This window comes from Mustela nigripes, chromosome 2, assembly GCF_022355385.1.
Source record: "Mustela nigripes isolate SB6536 chromosome 2, MUSNIG.SB6536, whole genome shotgun sequence".
NCBI classification, from domain to species: domain Eukaryota; kingdom Metazoa; phylum Chordata; class Mammalia; order Carnivora; family Mustelidae; genus Mustela; species Mustela nigripes.
Window position 1 is genome coordinate 95,164,424 of NC_081558.1, and position 24,511 is coordinate 95,188,934.

The following is a 24,511-nucleotide window of genomic DNA, read 5'->3' on the forward strand; positions in this document are numbered from 1 at the left end:
TGGAGGGGGGGATTTAAAAAAAATATGTGTCCAATTTCCTTCCCCCACTCCCCGAAACAAAGAAAAAGCAAAAAGCATATTCGCCTTCCCTCCTCGTCCATAGAGATGAAAGTTTCCTGGGATCCTGCCCTTTCCTTTTCTTGCCTCCGTAGAGAAGGAATTTTCCTTTGGACATAGAGGAAAATCCCGGGAAAGGATTTGTTTGATTCGGCTTGTTGGTATCATTACCGAGGTCAGGCTGAGCTCCCACCTCAGAGAAATGGAGTTGGCCTCCCGGCGTGGCGGGGGCTCGGGTGGCCTCTGGCCCCTGCGTTCGGTAGGTATCGCTGGGGACGTTCAGGGTCTTTTGCGCTTCCTCTGACCGCCCCGCCGGCGGGAGCACCCGGTGCTCCCTCGGGCCGGGGCATTTCCCCCGAATTTTGTTTAGAGCCGCCTGGGAGCGATCCCTCCACTCCCGCTGCTCCGCGCTGGCAGCGCCGCCACCAGGCCCGCAAACCCGAGGCTCCGGCGGCGCAGGCCCGGGTCTTCGGAGCCACTGGCCCCACACGAACCCCGCTCGCCACCGGCCGGCGGCGCCTCTGCTCGCCGCAGCTCGGCCCAACCCGCTTCCTGCGTTTGCCCCTCAAGTTTCAGAAGGAGGCGCCTGAAGGCAGGAGGCGCCGGCCGAGGAGCCTGAGCGTGGCCGGCTGCGCCCGGACTCAAGCGCCAGGCTGGCTCTCACTCTGCAGGTCTGCTGGGCCTTTGTCGGAGAAAATCTCAACTACCCGCGAAGATTGCTTTAGGAGAAGAGAGAGGGCGGTTGGAGGAGCCCTGGGCTAGGCTCTCGGTCTGTGTCCCCAGGGCTCAGGTATTCACCGCCGGGACAGCAGGATGCGCTCTTGCTAAAAGCCCGGGGACTGGGACAGTGGGGACGCAATCGCCTGTGCTCTGCATTGGAAAAGTGCTCCATGGTCTGGGCTCCTGGGGGCTCCCGGGTGGCTGTGGCCACTGCACTAGAATGTCAGACCCTTTGGGATTACAACCCAAGGCCTGCCCTTCCTTCTTTCTTTCCTTCCTTTCTTCCCCCCTTCCTTCCCCCCTTTTCTTCTATCTTCCTTTTTTCAATATGAGAGGGAAAACCATATTGACCATCTACTACAAAATGGGCATTTTGTCTTTAGAACATTTAATTACTCTAATAACCCTGCAAGGTAGATATAATTGTTTTTATTTTATAGATGACAAAACTGAAATTTAGAATGTTTGTTTTGCTCAAGGCCACACAGTTATTAAAGCAGGTTGCTGGGTTCTACACTAGGTCTTTCAGGCTGAACTGGCATTGCCCCACCCGGCACAGGCCACCTCCATGGGCTGACACTGTCTCAGAACAAGCTTGTCAGAGCTTATCACCAAGCTGGAGCCTGTGTAGCAAACAGCAGGATAGCAGAATGTTCTGGGGGACAATCTGCATGTGGCTCAGTCCTGTACTTCCTTCTCCTTTGGCTGGCCGCCCCTTTCCCAGCTCCCCGAACATCGCACATTGTCCTGCGGGGCCTGTGCCACTCCGAGAGCCCAGTGGGCAGCTGGGCTCAGTGCTCTCAGGTCTCTCCATAAAGTTTCCAGGCAATTTGCCCCACAGATGGCTAGGTGACCTCTGGATGGCCCCTTCTCTTCTCAGGACTTCTGTCTGGTTCCTTAAATGTAAGCTGAGAGCGTTGGGGTTCATTCTTTTGTGACAGAATGGCTCCCTGTCTCCAGAAAATAGAAACCAGATAAGACTGCCTGGTTTTAAGAATCCTTAATCTCTTTTGTCCCTATAGCAGAACTGGGACATGAGGGTTACTCCCAACCACTTCATGCCTCTGGTCCCCACCACGCAGGAGAGGTGTGCCTTCTGGTCTCATCCTTTCCTATAGGTCCCACAGATCTACTCCAAGAAGCAGAGCCAGCCCTATGGAGGCAGCTGGACCAACAAGGCATGGTCATCACCAGCTTAGCTCCACAGAGTGGGGGTACCCCTGGGCTCCTGAGCCTGACCAAGCAGCTTCCTGGCCTGGACACACTCTGTGGCCCAGTAGTTCTGGTGCTACAAGCCTCCATTAAGGGAAGAGCTTATTCATGAGCAGACTGTCTTGGGTCTGACCCAGTTTCCTGGCCCATCCTCTCCTGCCCCGCTGACTGCAAGAAGCCCTGGTCGCCCCTGATTTCCACCTACCACCAGAGGGCTTGTAGAAACCTGGAGCTTCAGCCTCCCTTTGTGGGAGAGCCAGGAAAGTACCAGAAGGCACCTAACCTGGGGTGAAATATCTTGAGCTTCATGCCCACCCAAACTGGGCATGTGGGGGTAGTGAACTCTTTAGTTATGCAAAGGGAAGCAGGCTCAGGACACCCTCTGCAGTAGAGAGTGAGGCCATCCCAGATAAGACCCCAGTTGCCTTCTATTCCATAGTTCCCTGGGGCATGCACTGCACTGGTGAAGATTTTTCCCACAGTCCCCTGAGAAGAGGACACTTTACCTCCTTTAACCCGTAGTATTTTGGCTGGGCAGTCTTAGGGGGCAAGGATGACCAAAAATTTGTGTGAAAATGTGAGGGGGGTTTCATATGGTCAGTGATGAGGGTAAGGATGTTTACACGCACACAAGCAAATACACACTCCTCATTCAATACCATGTGTAGGAACTCATTACTCAGGACATGCAGAAATTGGCAGGGTTTTTGCATCAAACTCTCAGCTGTATTTCTAGTATACCTTGACAAACATAAATACATACATCCCCATGGTCCAGCCATTTAGACCAGACTATATATGCTAAAGCATGATTGCTATATATGAGGAACTCTCTCAAATACTTCTGCCCTCACTTAGGGAATTCCTTAAATCATCTTCTCTAATAGAAAATCGAAAATGCAAAGAAAGAGAGGAGAGAAAGGAAATGAGAGATGAAGAAAGGCAGCCATTGCCTCAAACTCTTAGCACTGGGGAAATGACCAAACTACAGAGTTATGGAGAAACCCCTAGGGCTGGAATTAGAGACAGATGTCTTCCTGTGGGCATCCATTGGGAAGTGGGGTATAATCTGTCTCCCTTCTCTGTGTGGGAGCTCTCCTCCAATCCCTGTGATTGGAAAGCAGGAATCCTTCACTGATTCTTTCATTTTATCCTCCATACTTGGTGAGACTGCCAGTGAACTTAGGGTGCCTCTTGTCTTTCAGCTCTTGGGGACAGAGAGAGGCTGTCCTCCAGTGCTGGCCTAGGCCAATTATCCCTACCACCCTGAAGTCTTTGCCCTGGAGACTTTCCTCTTTTGCTTTCTCTGCTGGGGATAGCAGTTAAGGGGTGCCTAGGACCGACCCTGGAACAGACAGCCTCCACCAGCTCAAGCCAAGTCTCTATATGCATTCTTTGTTATCATTCAGCAAGCCAGGACTATATACCAAGAACGTAAGTGCACACATTACCAATGACTTATGAATGCAACACACACTGTGATCCCAGTAAGCACTCCTTGAGCATTAGGCATATGGTTATTATGATGCCCAAGATATGTGCCCTCTCCAGAGGTGAATGATAGATATACACACCCCCCATCCTGTCTGTCACCAGGAAACGACTTACACTATCCACACATATTTGCAGCAGGCATCGACTACACAACTGCCCACGGCATACATGTTCACACCACAGAAAGCACAGATAGACACAGGCACAGAAGCCCAGTTTCCTTTCTGCAACTTGTCTTAGCCAGACAATCGTGCAGTGGCTCACGAGAAGCACCCAGATACTAGCCCTGACCCATCTCTCGGGCTTACCACCCCAGCTGAACCTTCCTCTCCAGCCTGCTCCTTCCTGCTTCCCTGGCATTGGCAAGTTCCAGTGGAGATCTCAGGATGATGCTCCTTAGAAGAGCAGTGGCTTCATCCTCCACCTTTCAGTATCCCCAGGGATGCCCAAGGGAGAAAGCTGTCCTGAGTCACAGCCACTTCCCCTTAGGCCCAACTACACATAATAGGGATCCCACCTTCATGATCCCACAGCAGGACCACTAGTATAGGCTGAAGTGGGAAGCCTGCAGCCTTTGTCCCTGTTACTAGCTGCCTCTGACCTACTGGTCAGCCTGGACCTGTGGACCTTGCTGTCCAGGCCCAGAGTGGGGGCAGTGAGGGACACATGGTGGGAGTTCGGTCCAGCCCAAGCTGCACCACGGTGGAGGGGAGAGCTGGCTGGTACCTCTCATCTCATTAGCAGACTGAAGGCTGAGCACCCCTAATACTCCTTGAGCTCCCGGGGCTGTAACATGGTCAATTGCCCATGTGCCTGTGAGGAAGTACCGGTCTGAATTCGTTGTTGGAAGAGTCCCAGTAGAAGAAAATAATGAAAAAAAAAATTAGATTTCTAGAGCCACGCAGTATGTTCATTCCTCTCTGATACTCCTAAATCTCTTACACATATCTCAAGGAAAATGAATTCTGATTATTAAAAATAATAAGGCAATCAATGTAAGTTGCTCCTTGCATTTGTACAGACGTTTGCAGCCTATAGAACATTTCCCCAAACAGGATTTTTATCTATTTGGAATGAACTTTTCTGGTTATTATATTTATCTGGAAAAACAAACGTATTCGTTCAATATAATCAACACACAGTCCATACACCTAGTGGACAGCGTAAGAGGTAAAATACAAACTCAAATAGGTGCAGAAATCAAACAAATCCTACCTACACCCACGCCTTGTGAACGAACCACCACTGATAAAATCTCTTTGATGTCGTTATACAGTCACTACAGACCAGTGATGACACAGAAAACAAACAATCCCCCTGAAAACAGAGGGGCAGCAACAACCACAAATGTCCTCCATTCGGGCTGCCCTCAACCCTTATTTATCTGAAAAAGGATAAAACTTAGCTGGAAATCTCCCTCTTTTAACCTGCAGCTCAACAAAGGTAGGCAAGGCAGAAATAATATAAGTCCGCTTGAAAAGAAAGAACAAAAAAATTTATTTGGGAATTGACAAGACAATAACAACAAACAAACAAACAAAACAACAAAAGTGCTCTAGTTCTTTCTAGAAAATTTGGTCCTCCAAACGACACACTACAGAACAACCAGGTCTAGGGATTTTCGGGCCAGCCGGCTCCGGGCCACAAGCCCGCCTGGTCCGACTGCTGCCAGGTTTCACAATTTTCCTGCCCAAGGTGGGAGAAGCAAGACGTTTGTAAAACAAAAATCAGTAAGAGGACGAGCCGTCCCTGCAGCGTCCGCCAGGCAGGCAGCTTGCATCGGAAGATCCGGGGAAATTTGTTTTTGATTTGTTTTTAGAATGATGGGGGGGACCCCCCCCCCAATTCGTAAAGGAAACCAACTTTTACTTTTATTCTACCTCTCTGAACATAGTTTTTTGAAGGCCCGACAGGAATTCTACTTCAAATCTCCTGGAAGAGATTTTCATGTTTTGCTTAGCAAACTCCAAGGCCACAATACTTCGCCGGTTTTCCCGGTTAGGTTTTTCCCCCCCTTAAAAAAATATTTTAAAATGTTATCTAAAACAGCCCTCCCGATCTTTTGGGCGAAACGTTAGCCGGCGGTCCCGGCCTAAAAGTGCCCGAAGCGCCGAGACGGAGAGCGGAGGACACGAAGGCTGTCTCGGAGCGGGGATGTGTTGTAAACCCCAGCGCAGGCCGCCTAGCGAGGCAGCCCGGCTTCCCGCTCGGGCCCAACCCCCGCCCCATCCAGTGGGCCCGGGCAAGCGGCTTCTGAACCGCTCCAAGAGGCGACGTGGAGCAAGCACACGTTCGTCTCTTTCTCGGGCGACGCGGGTCTCATTGCCCGCCCGGACCGGCGCTTCCAGCCAAGGACTGCGCGGCAGCCGGGTGGGGAAAGCCGAGCGCGAGCGCACCGACCTGTGTGAGAAGGCCAAGAGGTCTGCACCGCCGACGCCCGGCTGCACCTCGGCCCCGGCACTTCCTCTCCGCTCTGAATTTTGGCAAAGGGTGTCCAGCTTGGACGCCGGGGCACCGGGAGGAGACGAGGCCTGCGGAAGGGGCGCGGAGAGGCGGCCTGTAGGCCGGGGGAGTGAGAGGGCAGGGAGGCGAGCAACAGGAGGGGAAGCGGAGGAGACAAAAGAGGGGCAAGAGGAGCTGAGGGGAGCGAGGAGGCTCAGAGGGCCTTGGACGCTGGCTCAGAAGATGGCCCCAGAAGGCGCGTGGTCCGGCCGGCGGCGGTGGCTGCGGCTTCGGCTAAGGCCGGCGTCGCACGTCCCTGCATCCTCAAAGCCGGCGTGCGCTGGGCTCTCAGAGATCGAGGCGTGAGTGCAGCGCGCCGGTCTTGCTGTCGTGGTCCCAGTAAGAGCAATGCATCATGGCGAGCTCGGGCTGCCGGGCGCAGGCGAACTGCAGGCCCGGCGCATTGGTGGGCGCGGGCGCGGGGGGCGCGGCGGTAGCAGGGCTGGCGGGGCTGAGCTGGCCCGGGGGCGGTGCGGCTGCCCCGTGGTGCGGCGGGGCGGGCGGGGGTGCGGCGGCCGCGTGCAGATGGTGTGCATGCGGGTGTGAGTGGGGATGCGGCGGCGGCGGGGGCGCGGCCGGCGGGCCTCCAAGGCCGTTGTACGAGTTCACCACACCGGGAGGCAGCGCCATGCTCTGCACGCGTGAGTACGGCCCGTACGAGGCGGCCGGGCCAGCCAGCCCCTTGACCACAGCGGCCGCGCCCGGGGTGCCCGGGCCCGCGGCTGCAGCGGCGGCAGCCGCCGCCGCCGCGGCCGCCGCCATCTGGCAGGAGGCGTAGGGCATGGGTGAAGGCGGCTGCGGTAGCGGCCAGGAGTTGTTGAGGAAGCCGGACTGTAGGTACTTGGGGGGCGCCAGGTAGCCATAGCCGTCGGCCCCGGCGCCCGCTACGCCGCAGCCGCCCGCGGCGCCCCCGGCCCCGAAGAGCCCCTTGCCGGGCTGGAAGTGCGCGGGCGGCGGCCGGAAGGGCCGCTTCATGCGGCGGCGGCGCCGGTAGTTGCCCTTCTCGAACATGTCCTCGCAGGCCGGGTCCAGCGTCCAGTAGTTGCCCTTGCGCTCGCCGCCGCCCTCGCGCGGCACCTTGATGAAGCACTCGTTGAGGCTGAGATTGTGGCGGATGCTATTCTGCCAGCCCTTCTTGTTCTTCTCGTAGAACGGGAACTTGGCGATAATGTACTGGTAGATACCGGACAGGGTGAGCCTCTTCTCGGCGCTCTCGCGGATTGCCATGGCGATGAGCGCCACGTACGAGTACGGGGGCTTTTGAGCCGGGTCCGGCTTCTCCGGGGCTGTCCCAGCGCCGCCGCCTCCTCCCTTGCCGGGGCTCGGCGGCGGCGGCGCCTCTGGCTCCTTGGCTGCGCGGCCCGTCTCCGGGGCCAGCAGGGCCCCCGCGGCGTCCTCGGGTTCGGGGTAGCTAGCCATCATGACAAAGCCGGCGCGCCGCGGCCGGGCAGCCCCTGCTCTTTTTCCTTGGTGCTGGCGCGGCGGAGTCCGGGCGCACCAAGTCCGCTCACGGCCGAGTCTCAAACTTCTGGAGACTGCAGATGCCGCCCGTGCTTGCTCGCTCGCTGGCGGCCTCTCGCTCCGCTCCTCTCCTCTTTCCCTTGCCCTAGGGAGCGGCCGGCGGGAGTGGAGCTCAGCCTCTGGCCATGGGGAGTCCGCCCAACAGAGAGGGGCTTCGGCCCCGCCGCCCCTCCCCGCCCAGGCCAGTCCCCGCCTCGGTGGGTTTTCTTTTCGGCGCTCTTCCCCTCCCCCCACCCTCCGGTTTCCCGAGGCAAGACCCGCGTCTCTGGCGGAGCTGCCTCCTGGAGTCCCTAGTGCGCCAGGAGCCTCGCTCAGTTCTGATTCGTATGGGCTCCGCCGAGTTCCGCTTGCGTCAGGCGCCTTCGCCCCTATAGCGGGGCGGCCAGTCGCGCACGGGCGAGTTCATCTCCAAGTCAGTCACTTTTTGTAAACTCCCCGCATAGCCCGGACCGGCCTGCCCCCTCTCAGCGAGCCGAGGGGGCCCGGCGGACGACCCGGCTCACGCTCTCTGAAGCCCTTGCAATCTTCGGGTGCTCGCTCTGCGGACTGGGCGGGGAGATGCCGAGGGCCCAGGAGGGGTCGGTCCACACTCGGCCAGTGCCCAAGGAGCTCGGGCCCTAGCGCGCCAAGCCTCCTCGCGGCTTTCAGGTGAAAGAAAACGACTCCCCTGATCTGCCCTTTGCTAAGGTCTTCGGGCAAAACTTCTGCCTTGGGGCTGGGGGAGGGGCGGGATGGCGAGGGGGCCGGACAGCGCTGGGATGGAGAGAGCTGCGCGGTGGCTTTGGGAAAATCAGCCCAGAAACGCGTGTCAGTGAACCGAGAAACCTTGGCCTGGCCTGGCCTGTCCGTCGCGCTTCCAGAGTGACTCGGCCGGATGGGGCTGGGGAGACGATCCGGGAAGAGGCGCCCAGGAGCTCCGTCTGAAGCGCCGCCCTTCCTTGCACTGCCCCTGGATCAGACCCCTGCTCAGAATCCGCGCTGTAATCCTACGAGTTGGGTTTGTGGTTTAACAACACCAAGTAGACCCCACTTTAGTCCTGCTCCTTCACGGTCGTTGCTGTGGGGTTTTTGGGGGATTTTATTTGTATGTGCACCAGTATCACATATAGAAGTCATGGGGAGGGTCTGTTCTTGAGATATGTGACATTCCAGCTGCCCAGGTGCTCATGTGCTGGGACAAAAACAGAGATATGCACACTTACAAGGTGAGATTTATATTTATGGGGTAATCATTTATAATTACAGATATGTAATGGTACATGTGTGTCACCTATCAGTAAATGTGGTTCTGGGATGTTGCATCTTCTTTCTTTTTCCTCTCTCTTCCCTCTCCTCCCCTCTCTCCTTTCTTCCCCTTCCCCCCTTTTTTGTCAATATTCTGTCACAGACTGGGAGGAAGAGCTAGAGGCGGTGAGGGAGGCATTTATTCAAATCTCTCTCCTGACAAGACATTTGTTCTGATCTTTCTCCAGGGCCAAGGGGTGAATGCTCCTACCTCCAGGGGAAATTAATGCTGCCCGGAAAGACAGCTGTGCTTTTTAACAGTTAACTTAGCCTTAACAAAAGATCTGTAATCATTAAGTGTGAGAGAGATGTCCGTCTTGTATTTTGAATCCTCATACCCCAAACTGCTTGGTACTGAGGGGGCCGGGATACTTTGGGGAGGAAGGCGGACTGAATGAGTGTCATGAAGGGGTGTCCTATGTCTGGATGAGCATGGCTGGAGTGGCTGCCCCAATGCTGGTTACTACCACTTCCCCCTAGCCCAGTCTCTGAGGAAGTCTGAAGAGTGCTTTGTGGCCTAAGGGCTCTTATGGGCCCAGCACCCACAGCGCAGCACCCACGGCCCACCTGCCTGTGTTGCCTGCTTCCCACTCAGCTTTCTGATCTACATTCTGAGATTAAAGGAAAGGAGGATTAGGTGAGGGGTTCTTTGGAATTCAATGTCTTGAAAATGACTCCAGAGAGGTCAGCAGGGCAGTCTGGTCTGACCATTACAGTAAGAGGGAACAGGGCTCTCCTAAACTCACCTCAGTAAATATCCTCCTCTATCTACCCACCATTGAAAATATCTCCAGGTAGCTTGATTGTTTTCTTCCACTGCTCCCAGTATACACCGGGGTAAGCAACACCTCTTCAAAAACCTCTATGGCTGTCTCCTGAGCAGGAGTGCAGGTGTTTTTCTTCTTCCTCACCAGCCAACCCCCCATCCATGCCTAGTCTAGGGGTGGGAGTGGTGTGAGGTTTGGGTCTGCTGCACATTGACCCTAGCGCCCATCCTCCTCCTCGGTCTGGACGGGGGAAAAAACAGCTGGTTCTGGCCCCAGCCTGTGTGTGTGTGTGTGTGTGTGTGTACGCGCGCGCGAGCGCTCTCCTCTCTTCTTTTTTTTCTGACCACCCAGGCTGGCTCTCTGTCTCTCTCTCACCCTCGAAGGCATTTCCGCTGCTGGCCTGCAGCAGCCAGGTGTAACAGCATTGTTTTGTGTGTCATCACTTCCCCGAATTCCAAACTCGGCTCCCTTTTCAGCCTTTAAAGAGTGTGTGTGTGCGCGCGCGCGCTCGTTTGTAGGGGGTGGGGTAAAGGAAGGAGTTCCTCTGAAGGAGTTTCTTAGTGGACAGAGGAGGAGTCCTGCTCCTTTCAGGTATTGATCTCCCCAGGAAGCGGTGGGGCGCGCCTTGGTTTACTTCTCAACCTTCTAGGGCGGCTGGGTAGGGCCCCGCTTCCTGGCGGGGTCGGGATCCCGTCCGGCAGGCAGACGGCATCGAGGCTCCTGGTGGGGGGGCATCCTCTCTCTCCGCGGCATTGCGGCGACGCCGAGCCGCAGCTCAGTGACCTCGGGGCGGTGCCCACCTCCGAGGGCCGGGCGGAGCTCCTAGCCTCTCTGCCCGCGGTTCCCGGGGCCTGCGGTCGCAGCTCAGGAGCCGCCAGTGCCTTCTGCCGGTCTGCCTGCGCGGGCGCCGCGGGTTCACACGGTGCGGGCGACTAGCCGACGGGGCGCGGCCCCGACAGCCGCTGCCAGCAATTCACTCAGCCCTGAGGGAGGGACGAAGGGAGACGCTTCTCTCCGCAATGCCAGGAATCCCGCAACAGTCGCCGAAGCGGCTGCGCCTCCCTGGATGCCGGCGGCAGGGTCTTGCCAGGTGAGCCGCCCAGCGACCCCGACGCTCGCAGCGCGCTTCCCGGGCACGAATCGCCTGGCCCCGTTTCGCCGCCGGCTGCTTGAACCGGGTCCCGAGGTACCCTTTTCTGGCGGGGCCCTGAAATACCCACGGGCTTCCCGCCCTGCGCGAGGACAGATGAACTGAGCCTGCCGCAGCCATCTCCTTGTGGATGTGGCCTCCGCGGCGCGCGCGAGCCGGGAAAAGGGAAGTCTGGATGCGTTCATTTGCACATCCCTACACGACTGCACACCTCAACGGTCAGCACTACTCCCAGCTCCACCTACACCCTCGTGGACTCCAGGTCTCTCTACTCCTGTCACATTCCTCCATGCACTTCTCTCCAGTCAACCCTGTACCCCCTGCAGTTCTTTTCCCCACTGCCCTCACAAATACTAGTTCAGATCCTGCAGATTTTGGTGGAATACGTGCCACTTTGATGCCTGGACTTTAAGCCTCATTACACACTTGGGCACTCAGCTAACTCAAGACACAGACTTGTGGACCTCTTGTCCACAAGTCTGACTCCCAGAAGCCTGAGGATTCTTTGATGTCTTTGGCTCAGGGTTAGGGTGACTGGGCGGCCACCCGATGTTCCCTTGGTGAGGTTGCTGTTCAGAGTTCTTTGGGAAGCTTAGGTACAGAACATATCCCTGAGGCACTTTCACACAGGCCATTCACACAAGTTCGGTCTCTGTTTTGTAGCTGAACTCCCTGCTGCTGTGGGAGTAGGGGCTTGGTTCTTCTACACACACCGGCACAGCCAGGCCCCAGGCCAGCAGGTGTTATTTGGCCTGTTTGGGATTAGCAGAGACACCCAAATATGTGCTTGGGAGAAAGTGAGAGAGAATAGGGAAGTGGAGAGGGAGGGACAGAGAGAGAGAGAGAGAAAGAGGAAAAGCCACCACACTTTCTGGGGAAGAACTCACAGATGAGAGCTGTTTCCAGTTGGTATCTTAGTGAATCCTACCGGCCAAACCCTGTGAGAGGCTGGGCTGGGAGGTCGTAGGCTAGAGTTCTGGGCTCCTCCCTACTTCACTGATGTTGGGCCTCAAGTTCACTATCACCTCTTTGCCCCAAGAACTGTGTGCCTTTCCCTTCACCAGGCAGACTGCAGGACAGTGGTAGGCATTTCTCCTGGTTGAGCCTAATTCAAGGAGAAAAGGTGGTGGGGTGGGGGTGGGGGTTCCTGGACACTGTGGGACCTTCCCTCTCCAGAGACTTTTGGGAAGCTCCCAGAGAGACAATTCTAGGGAGGCAGGAACTGCTCACCAGCTTCCTTTGGTGTTCCATGGCTATAATTCCCCTGGCCCCAAGCCATTTTCTTCAGCCCTGAACGGTGAGTACCCTGCCACTAGGTACCCCCACCCCATGCTTGAGAGCGTGATGTGTTGTTTAAAGTTGGCTTGTTGCCTTTCTCCACACCCAGACTGTAAGTCTTGATGGGTAGAGACTCTGTCCTCCGCTTGTCACTCAGTGGACTTTAAGCCACTGAGTCAATCCACCAGGATTGACTTAATGCATTCCAATGGCATTGCAAAATGCCTCCACTCCACAGAGAGAATTGAGAGATGCCTCTTTCCTTGTAATAAAGTTGGAATTTCCAAGAAAGGGACTGCAGGTGGGGAAGAGTGGCTGGACCATGGAAGGCCAGCTCAGGATCTGAGAGTCCCCCTGGCATTTGGGACTATATGCTCATTACAGCTGCACAGCCATGGTGCTGAACCTTAGGCAAGGAGACAGGCCACCATTCTCATGTTGAGGACCTGTGTGAGACACTTAATAAACTTTACTAGAGATGGAGTGGCTTTTGCATCTGCAGCAGCCAGCTTATAAGGTAAAACCTGCTGTCTGGCCAATAAGGCCCATGCAGAGGTGGCTGAAAGAGCCCTTCCTCTTCATCCTCATTTCCTGCTCAAGTTTCTCTCCACAAATGGGCACCATGTAAAAACCTTCTGTACAGGAGGGCATTTTTGATACTCGTCTTTGATGAAGTCCAGAGGAAGGGGAAGAGAAGGGCTGAGTTTTGTGATTTGCACTACTGGCCTTCTGAAGATTTTCCTTATGTCAAAATGGGGTATATGTGTGTGTGTGTGCTGTATAACTTGCATATGTAAATAATATGAATCTCAAGTATACAGCTTGATGTATTTTTATATGCAATATACCATGTAACCACTGCCCTGATCAAGATATGGAATGTTAGGGCACCTGGGTGACTCAGGCAGTTGAGCATCTGACTCTTGGTTTCCACTCTGGTCACAATCTCAGGGTGGTGAGATCAACCCTCTGACTTGGGCTCCGCACTCAGTGGAGAGCCTGCTTGAGATTCTCTCTGTCCCCCTGCCCCTCCCCACTGCGCTCTTTCTTTCTCTCAAATACATAAATAAATCTTTAAAAAAAGATATTAACACTTTTGTCACCTCAGAAGGTACCCTTTTATTTTTTCCTCCCAAGTATAACTGTATTCTGATTTCTATCACCATAGATTAACTTTGCCTGCATATAAAAGGGGCATACAACATGTACTCCTTTGTGTCTGGTTTCTTCTGCATAACATATTTTTGGGATCCATTCATCTTGTTGCATATGTCAGACATTAATTTTTCTTTATTTCTGTATAATAGTACACAATTTGCTCATCTGCTCATCTGCTCATCTATGAATGGACATTTTTATTGTTTTCAGGTTTGAGATATCATAAATAAAGCTGTTGTCAACATTTTTGTGCATGACTTTTTGTGAGGGGCATTTTATTGTTCTTGAGTGAATACCTACGAGAATAAGCATATATGTAGTTACAGAAGATATTGCCCAATGGTTTTCCAAAGTAGAACAAACTACAGCACTGTACAGACAGACATATTGTTAACAGGGCCTTTTCCTTATAGATAGGATTCTCTAAAAACCACTGTGTACTTCCAGCAATTATCATCAGCATCATTTTAAGGAGTATAAGAGATATCCTTTAATAAGCACTTATTTTGAGCCAGGGACTTTTCATGCATGCTCTCATTTCATTTTTATGACAAATCCAAGGTGTTGGTACTATTCTCATTTTATAGATGAAGAAACTGAGGTGCAGGGATGGTTTGGGTATTTGCAGAAGATTGGATCATGGGCCATCCTACTTCTGGATGCTACAGAGCAGAACTTAGAGGCCATCTTTCTCTGAGAAGAGATGGGTATTTGGTCCTCCTCCCAAATGCTGAGCCAAGCCCATGACCATGATGCTTGAGGGGCATTAGCTTGGGTACCTCTCTATCTGCAGGGTTTGTCCAGGAATGTTCATCTTCTCCTAGAAGGAGATTAGAACCTAGAGATGTTGCACCTTGCCTGGGAAAGTGTTAATGTAGGGAGGCAGATCTGTGTGGTCTGATTTGGGAGAAAACCTGAAATCTGGAGAACTGCACTTCTGGCAAGAAGACTTGACTGTGCCCTGCAGGCAATGGTCACTCAGAGGAGAACCAGCAGCCTTCTTGTGGTCCTAAGCGCGTTGTTACAAAGTAGCCAAGCCCCTGGGTTTGAGTGAGAGGAGTGTGCTGGCCCTGTGGGTGGAGGCGATATATGGGCACTATGCTCTGTGCAGCTGGCTCCGCCTCAGGCCCCTTTTCAGACTAATTGAGGGCTTCCTGGGCTCTGGGTTTGTAATTGGGGGTAATTGCTGACAGGCTGCTGTGGTGGTACAAGCAGGCTTTTGTTGGGGAAACAGTGGTCAGGATTTTGGTGCTTTGAATAAGAACAGTCCAGCATTCTGGTATGTTCTATTCCAGGTACTTCTTGGTACCTAACCTTTTGCTAGGAGGCAACATTTCTGAGGATTGGGGATTGGTAGCCTATTTGAACAGGAAGGGACCACTCATTTAGGTGATGGAAACTCAGGTCCAGAAATATACAAGGGCTGCTTTAGGCCGCAGAGGTAGTGCAGATGGGAAGGAGGTCCTGGTACTCTAATTGATGCACGCCCCCCACAGGCTGGGAGGCACCAGTGGTTAACACAGACCTCTGTCCCAATTCTTACGAATATTGGCCTGGGAAATTATGGAAACTTGCTGAGTTTTAAAATTTTATCATTTTTTAATTTCTAAAAAAGATTTTATTTATTTATTTTTAAAAGATTTTATTTATTTATTTGACAGAGAGAGATCACAAACAGGCAGAGAGGCAGGCAGAGAGAGAGAGAGAGAGGAGGAAGCAGGCTCCCTGCTGAGCAGAGAGCCCGATGTGGGACTCCATCCCAGGACCCTGAGATCATGACCTGAGCCGAAGGCAGCGGCTTAACCCACTGAGCCACCCAGGCGCCCGAAAAGATTTTATTTATTTATTTGAGAGAGAGAGACAGTGCATGGATGGGGGAAGGGGGAAGGGCAGAGGCAGAGGGAGAAGCAGGCTCTCTACTGAGCAGGGAGCCCTATGGGGCTTAGGGCTCTATGCCAGGACCCTGAGACCGTGAGCTGAACCGAAGGCAGATGCTTAATTGACTGAGCCATCAAAGTGCCCCCAATTTTATCATTTTAAAATAGGCAATATATTCACATGTACCAAAAATTAAAAATATCGAAGGCTTACAGTGAAAAGTCTCTCTTCCACCTCCGTCTTTAGGTCACCCATTTCACAGGTAGCCAGTGACTCTGGTTTTACATACATCCTTCCAGACATAGTTTGTGCATATACAAACACATGTACATACATTCTCCTTCCCTCCAGTGCTCGCTTCGGCAGCACATATACATTCTCCTTCCCTCCTTCACCTTTTGCACATGGCTGCATCTAATGCACAGTGTTCTGTATCTTAGAAATCTTTCTATATCAATGAATTTTCTTTTCAGAGCATTAGACTTTAGAGTATTAGACTTCTTCCAATCTTTTGCCTTTTTTAAAGATTTATTTATTTATTTTAGAGAGAGAGCTTGTGCAAGCAGGGGGCGGCTGAGGGCCAGAAGGAGAAGGAGGGAGAGGTTGAGAAGCAGACTCCTTGCTGAGCATGGATCCCAGAGCCTGGATGTGCATGCGGACTCAATCCCAGGACCGAGATCATGACCTGAGCCAAAACCAAGAGTCAGAGGTTTAACTGACTGAGCCACCCAGGCACCCCCAATCTTTTGCTTTTATAAATAATACTGTAATGTATAATCTTGTATATATGTATATGTTGGTATTGTATGGACATATATCTGTAAAAATGTATGGTAGGTATGTGCATATATCTGTAAAAAAAATCTACAAGTAAAGAGTTAAGTCAAAGGGTGTTAAAGGGTTTGTGCATTTGTAACTTTGGGATATTACCAATTACCTTCTTATTAATGGAAATATTACACACTCCCATAAGAAGTGTATGGGATTCCTGTTTCTCCACAGCCTAACTAACACACGTCTTTCTTTTTAAGAAATAAATCTTACAGATATAGTTGAGGACCCTCCTGTACCTTTCCTTGATCCCTCTCTGCCCTCCCTGTCCTGAGGAGATCACCAGGATAAAGTTGGTCCTTAGTAATCTCATAACTGTTTTTATACTTGTACTACATGTGTATCCTTTTCTAGGCAATACTTAGTATTGTTCTGTGTTGCGTAACTTTATATTAATGGTATCCTGCTGTTGTAGAAAGACACGTGCTTGCTTTTTTCATTTAGCCTTATGTTTCTGAAAAGTTCCTAGTTGATACACAAAAACAAGCCCCATTCATTTTCACTATGTTGCACCATTCCATTGTGTGCACACACCACCGTTTATTTATCCACATTCTGTGGAGGGATGGTTGGGTTATTTACTATTCTTTACTCTGTTACCAGTAGTCCTTCTATGGACATTCTTATATATATTTGCTAGTGCTTCTGTGCTACAGTTTATCGAGAGGTGCTGGGTCAAAGGGCACAGACATCTTCAAATTTTACTAGTTATTGTTGAACAGCTTCTTCATCTGTAAATCAGAGAGAGTGATGTCTGTACCCTAGAAGTCAGTGTCATTGTCAATGAGTGAAACCGTAGTGTGAGAGAATCTGGGTTTGGATTTCAACAGATCTAGACTTAAATCCTGACTCTGTGATTTATTTGCTGTGTGATTTTGGGCCTATTATTTAGCCTCTTTGTGCTTCAGTTTCCTCATCTGCAAAACATTAATGATAGTATCTAGGTCACAGGGTTTCTGAGAAGACTAAATAGGATTCAGTGTGAAAAGTAACACAAGGTCTGGCACAGAGGAGACACTAAAAAATCTTGGCAATTATTATTATTATTATTATTATTATTATTTTATTAAGTAAACTCTATCTACCCCAGATGTGGGCATCAAACTCATCACCCCAAGTTCAAGATTTGCATGCTTGGGGTGCCTGGGTGACTCAATTGGATAAGCATCCGCCTTTGGCTCAAGGTAATGATCTCGGAGTCCTGGGGTGGAGTCCTGCATTGGACTCCCTTGGGGAGCCTGCTTCTCCCTCTCCCTCTGCCACTACTTCCTGCTTGTGTTCTCTCTCTCTGTCAAATAAATAAAATCTTAAAAAAAAAAAGTTGCATGCTGTATTGACTGAGCCAGCCATGTGCCCCAATGATGATATATTTGATCTCTTTGTTTTTTTAACATCTTATTATGATAGATTTCAAACCTAAAATAGGAGAGAGGATAGTACAATGAACCCTTATTTGGTTTCCTCTGTATCCTCACCTTTTTCTTCACCCATCCCTGATGAGATTCTTTTGAAGTGAATCCCAGAGAGTCCATCTAATACTTCACTCATAAATATATAAATTTATATCCATAAAATATAAGCACTTAAAATAAGCATAGCTCCTATACCATCACCATACCTAAAAATTGAGAGAGATTTATTTTTATTTTTATTTATTTATTTTTAAGATTTTATTTATTTATTTGACAGAGAGAGAGATCACAAGTAGGCAGAGAGGCAGGCAGAGAGAGAGAGAGAGGAGGAAGCAGGCTCCCTGCTGAGCAGAGAGCCCCATGCGGGACTCGATCATGACCTGAGCGGAAGGCAGCGGCTTAACCCACTGAGCCACCCAGGCGCCCCGAGAGAGATTTATTTTTTATTTATTTATTTATTTATTTTTAAAGATTTTATTTATTTATTTGACAGAGAGAAATCACAAGTAGACAGAGAGGCAGGCAGAGAGAGAGAGAGGAGGAAGCAGGTTCCCTGCTGAGCAGAGAGTCCGATGCGGGACTCGATCCCAGGACCCTGAGATCATGACCTGAGCCGAAGGCAGTGGCTTAACCCACTGAGCCACCCAGGCGCCCAGAGATTTATTTTTAATATATCAAATTCACAGTTAATATTAAAATCTTCTCAATAATCTCAAAAGGGTTTTACTGCTGGTTTGTTTGAGTCAGGATCCAAACAAGATCCATACATTACATTTGGTTTATATGTCTCTTAAGTATCTTTTAGTCTATAGGTATCTCTCTTCTCTCATTTTCCTCCTTGCAATATATCTGTTAACAGTGGTGGGGCATTTGTCCTATGGAGTTTCTCCCAGCCTGGATTTGGTGATTGCATCCCTGGGACACTAAAGTCTGTTTTTTTCTCTTTTGGATCTTCACAGCCATTGATGACCACTGTTTAGAGCCATTATTTATTAGTGTCCATTAGCAGAATGGTGATATTCTAATTATGTCATTCCTTCTTTTAAAAAATTATTTATTTTTATTAATATATGATATATTATTTGTTTCAGGGGTACAGGGCTGTGAATCATCAGTCTTACACAATTCACAGCACTCAGCATAGCACATACCCTCCCCAGTGTCCATCACCCAGCCACCCCATTCCTCCCACCCCCCTTCACTCCAGCAACCCTCAGTTTGTTTCCTGAGGTTAAGAGTCTCTTACGGTTTGCCTCTCTGGTTTCATCTGGTTTCATTTTTTCCTCTCTTTCCCTATGATCCTCTGCCTTGTTTCTCAAATTCCACATATCAGTGAGATCATATGATAATTGTCTTTCTCTGATTGACTTATTTTCTTATCATAATACCTTCTAGTTCCATTCACGTCATTGCAAATGGCAAAAGTTCAGTTTTTTTGATGCCTGCATGGTATTCCATTTTCTTTATCCATTCATGGACATCTAGGCTCTTTCCGTAGTTTGGCTACTGTGGACATCGTTGCTATAAAAATTGGGGTGCACATGCCACTTCAGATCACTACATTTTTACCTTTGGGGTAAATACCCAGTAGTGCAATTGCTGGGTCATAGGGTAGCTCTATTTTCAACTTTTTGAGGAACCTTTATACTGTTTTCCAGAGTGACTGCACCAGCTTACGTTCACACCAACAGTGTAGTGGGGGTTCCCCTTTCTCTGCATCCTCTCCAACATCTGTCATTTCCTGACTTGTTAGGAAGTGAGGTGTGAGGTGGTATCTCACTGGGGTTTTGATTTGTATTTCCTCGATGCCAGGTGATGTTGATGTTGAGCACCTTTTCATGTGTCTGTTGGACATTTGGAGGCCAAATGTGAGGTGGTATCTCACTGGGGTTTTGATTTGTATTTCCTCGATGCCAGGTGATGTTGAGCACCTTTTCATGTGTCTGTTGGCCATTTGGAGGCCTTCTTTGCAGAAATGTCTGTTCATGTCTTCTGCCCACTTCTTTTTTTTTTTTTTTTAAAGATTTTATTTATTTATTTGTCATAGAGAGAGAAGTGAGAGCAAGCACAGGCAGACAGAGTGGCAGGCAGAGGCAGAGGGAGAAGCAGGCTCCCTGCCAAGCAAGGAGCCCGATGTGGGACTCGATCCCAGGACGCCGGGATCATGACCTGAGCCGAAGGCCGCTGCTTAACCAACTGAGCCACCCAGGCGTCCCTTCTGCCCACTTCTTGATTGGATTATTTGTTCTTTGGGTGTTGAATTTGAAAAGTTCTTTATAGATTTTGGATACTAGCCCTTTATCTGATATGTCATTTGCAAATATCTTCTCCCATTCTGTTGGTTGTCTTTTGGTTTTGTTGAGTGTTTCCTTTGCTGTGCAGAAGTGTTTTTTATCTTGATGAAGTCCCAATAGTTGCCCTTGCTTACCTTGACATTGGCAATGTTTCTAGGAAGAAGTTGCTGTGGCTGAGGTCGAAGAGGTTGCTGCCTGTGTTCTCCTCCAGGATTTTGATGGATTCCTGTCTCACATTTAGGTCTTTCATCCATTTTGAGTTGTAAGGAAATGGTCCAGCTTCATTCTTTTGCATTTGGCTGTCCAATTTTCCCAACGCCATTTGTTGAAGAGACTGTCTTTTTCTCCATGGGACATTCTTTCCTACTTTGAAGATTAGTTGACCATAGAATTGAGGGTCCATTTCTGGGCTCTCTACTCTGTTCCATTGATCTGTGGGTATGTTTTTGTGCCAGTACCATACTGTCTTGATGAATACAGCTTTGTAATATAGCTTGAAGTCGGAATTGTGATGCCACAAGTTTTGCTTTTCTTTTTCAACATTCTGGCTATTTGGGGTCTTTTCTGGTGCCATACAAATTTTAGGATTATTTGTTTCATTTATGTGAAAAAAGTTGATGGTATTTTGATAGGGATTGCACTGAATGTATAGATTGGTCTAGGTAGCACAGGCATTTTCAAATATTTGTTCTTCCAATCCATGAGCATGGAACATTTTTCCATTTCTTTGTGTTTTCCTCAATTTCTTTCATGGGTATCCTATACTTTTCTGATTCTATTTCTATAATTTCTGATTCTATTTCTATAGATTCTTTGCCTCTTTGGTTAGATTTATTCCTAGGTATCTTATGGTTTTGGGTGCAATTGTAAATGGGATAAACTCAAATGTAAATGTGATGGACTATTCCATAAAGAGAAACTTCTCCTTATCAACAATTTGCCTTCTCTGAGGTAGAGTCCTTCAAGACAGGTTGGATGAATGATAGATTCTTCTTACATTTGATGACAGTGACAGTGGGACTCTAGGTGATTGTTTAGGAAACAGCTGATTTTGTTGGTCCTGAAAGATATTAGGAGGCATCTTCCATTCAAAAACAGAAAGGAGGAAAAAAAAAAGTAAACAAATGCACCCTCAACATATCATTTTTTCTTTTTTCTTCACACACATTTGTTGGACCTTTTTCTTTTTTCTTCTTTTAATTTTTTTGTATATTTTTATTTATATCTTTATTTTTTATTAGCATATAATATATTATTTGTTTCAGGGGTACAGGTGTGTGAATCATCAGGCTTACACATTTCACAGCACTCACCATAGCACACAACCTCCCCAATGTGTTGGGCCCTTTTCTATGCAGTGGTTGTTCTGGGCATGGGGACGCTGAAGGGACAAATGCACAATTACTGCCCCTGGGGAGCTCCAGGTGACAAGAGCACAACCTGAATACAGCTCCCCCAAACCAAGACACAGTTGCCATAGGATAGAATATGAAGAAAGGAAAGATTTCTGGCTGGGTAATCTGGGAAGGCCTAATGGATAAATGTCGGGTCCTCCAGGAGAGGTCATAGTATGGCTGAGTTGCTCATCAATAACACTGTAGGCACTGGAGGTCAGAGGGCAGCATGTTATTGCTTTAATCAAGGGGTACTTTCAGCTGTGTACCTGTCAGCTGCCCAGGGAAATATCAAGTTCTCTTGTGGACATAAAAAATGACCTAGTTTCCACCCTTGATGGGTTTTCTTCTGTCTGATTGGGAAGGAAAAAACACACATTTGACTCACAATAGATCAGCAAAACTGGGTGTAATTCAACAAATTTTTGAACATTTATTGTATGCTCCAGAAGCAGGCTCTCAAGGTGAGTTGGTCATGCCCCCTACCTCCAACAGGTCATTTGATCATCTCAGCATGTTCATGGACTGGGTGCTCTGTACACCCCTCCTCTCACCCGGAACTAGAGGTGCATCCTTAGTCAGGTGGGTCTTCTGTCTGCCCTGCTAGGACATGGTAATGGTGACTTGCCTATTTGCATCTTCTTAGCCGCTTGCTGTTCAGGTTGGCTTGTCACCTCTTCGAGGTCTTCCCTGGCCCAATCCTCTACATCAGCAAGCTGGGTTGGGCGTCAGAGCTCCCATGGCACTTTGTGTTTCCTTGTATCCAACAATTATTACCCTCTGTTGTAACTTATTTACTGATATATATATATATATATATATATGATTCACATAAATAAAATTATTTCTTTTTAAAGTACACTCCATGCCCAGTGTGGAGCCTAGCATAGAGCTTGAACTCATAAACCTGAGATCAAGACCTGGGCTGAGCTCAAAAATTGGAGGCTTCACCACCTAAGCCACACTGGTGCCCTATATGTATATATATATTTTAATTGTCCCCCCCACCATCTTCTGCTAGACTTTAAACTCCCTGAGGGCAGTGGTTGTGTTTTTTTTTTTTTTTAAAGATTTTATTTATTTATTTGACAGACAGAGATCACAAGTAGGTAGAGAGGCAGGCAGAGAGAGAGAGGTGGAAGCAGATTTCCTGCTGAGCAGAGAGCCGGGATGAGGGGCTCCATCCCAGGACCCTGGGATCATGACCTGAGCAGAAGGCAGAGGCTTTAACCCACTGAGCCACCCAGGCGCCCCCAGTGGTTGTGTTCTTAATATCTTTGTATATTTAGTGCCTTTCAGATGAACATTAGTCTGAGAAAAGATTAGATATTCAAATGTTATAAGTCATTGACACTTTAGTATGAATTGCTCCAGGATTTAATTATAGTTCTGTGAAAGGTAGACACCAGGAGTGGGTCCAAATGTGCGTGTTCTATGATAGCGAGGAGTCAGCATCAAGAGGAGGGGAATTTCGGATAAGAGAGGGTCCTGGAAGGCTCTAGGACGAAGGCGATCAGCAGCCTCAGGCAGCTTCCGGTGTGCCTGGCCTGACCGGGCGCTAGGGTGCAGGACGCTGACCAAGCAGAGCGTGTCCCATCGGGCCGGAAACGGGGCTCGCCCGCGTGTAGGGGGCTTCCTCGCTTTGTACCGCGCCACTTCCCCCACCAAGGCCACCGGAAGCGGCGTCGGAGGTTGGGGCCAGGCGGGTGTTATCTTTCCCTGCCTCGCGCAGGAAACCCGCGGGAGCCCGAGAACCTTACCGCAGCGTGCAGCGCGCAGAACCTTACCACCCAGGCCGGGAGGGCTGGGGGTTCTGCGCAGCGGCCGCCTGGTCATCTCCCTGCCTCCTTGGTGCTTTCCGGGAGACCGGGAGGCCTCTGACTTTCCTACCGTCAAGACCAGCCAGCTTGCACTGCCTCCCATGGCTAAGCCCTGCTCCGGTGCCTGTCCCACGAAGGGAATAGAGCATCGGTCCTGAGATGGGGGATCTGAGCGCAGCTTCGCTGTGGCCGCTTCCGGAGACGTTTTAACAGGGGCTTTTAAGGCTCAAAGAAGGTGCAACTAAGGCTTTCCTTAGGCAGGGCACCGCTGGAGACAAGGTGAATTCCACACGGAGGGAACACCTTGTGTGAAAATGGCTGGTACTTCTTTAAGGACAGGAGGGACTGTCCTTCCTTCCTCCTTCCTCCTTTCTTCCTTACTTTCTCTCTCTCTCTCTCTCTCTCTCCCTTCCTCCCTCCCTCCCTCCCTCCCTCTCTTTCTTAATTTCTCTCCTCCCCTCACATCCTTCCCTTCCTATCCCTTCCCTTCCCTATTCATTTATTTGAGAGAGAGAGAGAGCGAGCCCGTGGATGCAGGTGCAGAGGGACAGTAAGAGAATCCTCAGGCACACTCCCTGCTGGGCGTGGAGCCCTATGCGACTGGATCCCAGGACCCTGCAGAAACTGAGATCAGAACCCCAGCAGAAACTGAGTCCGAGGCTTCACAGACTGAGCCCTCTAAGGTGCCCTGGCCCTAGTTTTCAATGAGAAATGGGTGTCCACGGGTTGTGGGACTGGGCAAAGGCTTCCAGAACATTATTTATATGTCAAGGGATGGTCTTTCCTTAATCTGAATATCATTTGAATAGAAAACACAATCATGTAGGCTTGAGTGTGCCTATGGCACACAGTTGCACATTGATATTGCATACTTGTATGCTCACATACGTACATACAGGTGTACACACAGATACATGTGTGTCTTCCCTTGTCTCTGTGTAAGATGTGCGTGCACACCCACCCCACACACCTATACACCCCTTCTGTGCCAGGTTGAGTCTTAGGAAATCTGCCCATGTAGAATGCCTATTCTTTATGGCAGTCTGTATTTACCGAACACAGACTGATATTTCCTGATATTTCTTCATTTTTCAGGTCTGGGAAGGAGATTTCTGTTAAGATTCCACCAGATTTTCTTTGGCACCTGGGGCTTTGTTTTTTCTTCAAACTTTAAACTATAGGAGCCATCTGGGAGAAGGAGGCTTCTGCCATGTGTGGGTTTGCTTGAGACTGCTGCCCCCAAAGACTGCCTTTAGGTGCCACTGCATGGTTGGTAGAATTTATCATTCATTTATTCATGCATTCAGATGAACTTACCTAGGCATCTCCTCTGAACTGGCCCTGTGCTAGGCCTGAGGATCCAGAAAAGAAAGCTTTGTTCTTGCCCTTGGGGGAGAGCAGTTTAGTAGGGAGTTGGATGGGTAAACAGACAAATGCAAATATGGATGATAAGAACTGTGATGGGGAAGGTCAAGGCTGCAGGAGTGTAGGGGAAGTCCTTCTGGAGGGGGTGAGGCTGGGGCTAAGTCCTGAGGGATGAGTAAGTCCAGGGAAGATGTGGGGAGGACTTTCAAATAAGAAGTGTGTACATAAAGGCCCAGAGTTGAGGGAGGGAGTGGTGCTCTCTGAAAACCAACGGTGGCTGGTTTTAGCAGCATCCAGTGTGGGGAGGGGCAATGGACAGGGCTGTGAGGCTGGATAGGTTGGTAAGGTCTAAATGACTGAGGGCGGGGTGCCTG

At 50.0% G+C, this 24,511-nt stretch overlaps 1 protein-coding gene across 1 annotated transcript; it reads right to left on the reverse strand.

The window, feature by feature from the left end:
* Positions 1 to 5,080: 5,080 nt before the first annotated feature.
* Positions 5,081 to 7,647, reverse strand: FOXL2 (forkhead box L2). The gene has a single exon (XM_059387986.1). The coding sequence runs from the start codon at positions 7,405 to 7,407 to the stop codon at positions 6,274 to 6,276; it is 1,134 nt and encodes a 377-aa protein (XP_059243969.1). The 5' UTR covers positions 7,408 to 7,647; the 3' UTR covers positions 5,081 to 6,273.
* Between the last annotated feature and the right edge of the window lie 16,864 nt (positions 7,648 to 24,511).

Bases quoted from the DNA above. Each gene is read 5' to 3' on its own strand.
- FOXL2 (XM_059387986.1), bottom strand. From the start codon at position 7,407: ATGATGGCTAGCTACCCCGAACCCGAGGACGCCGCGGGGGCCCTGCTG.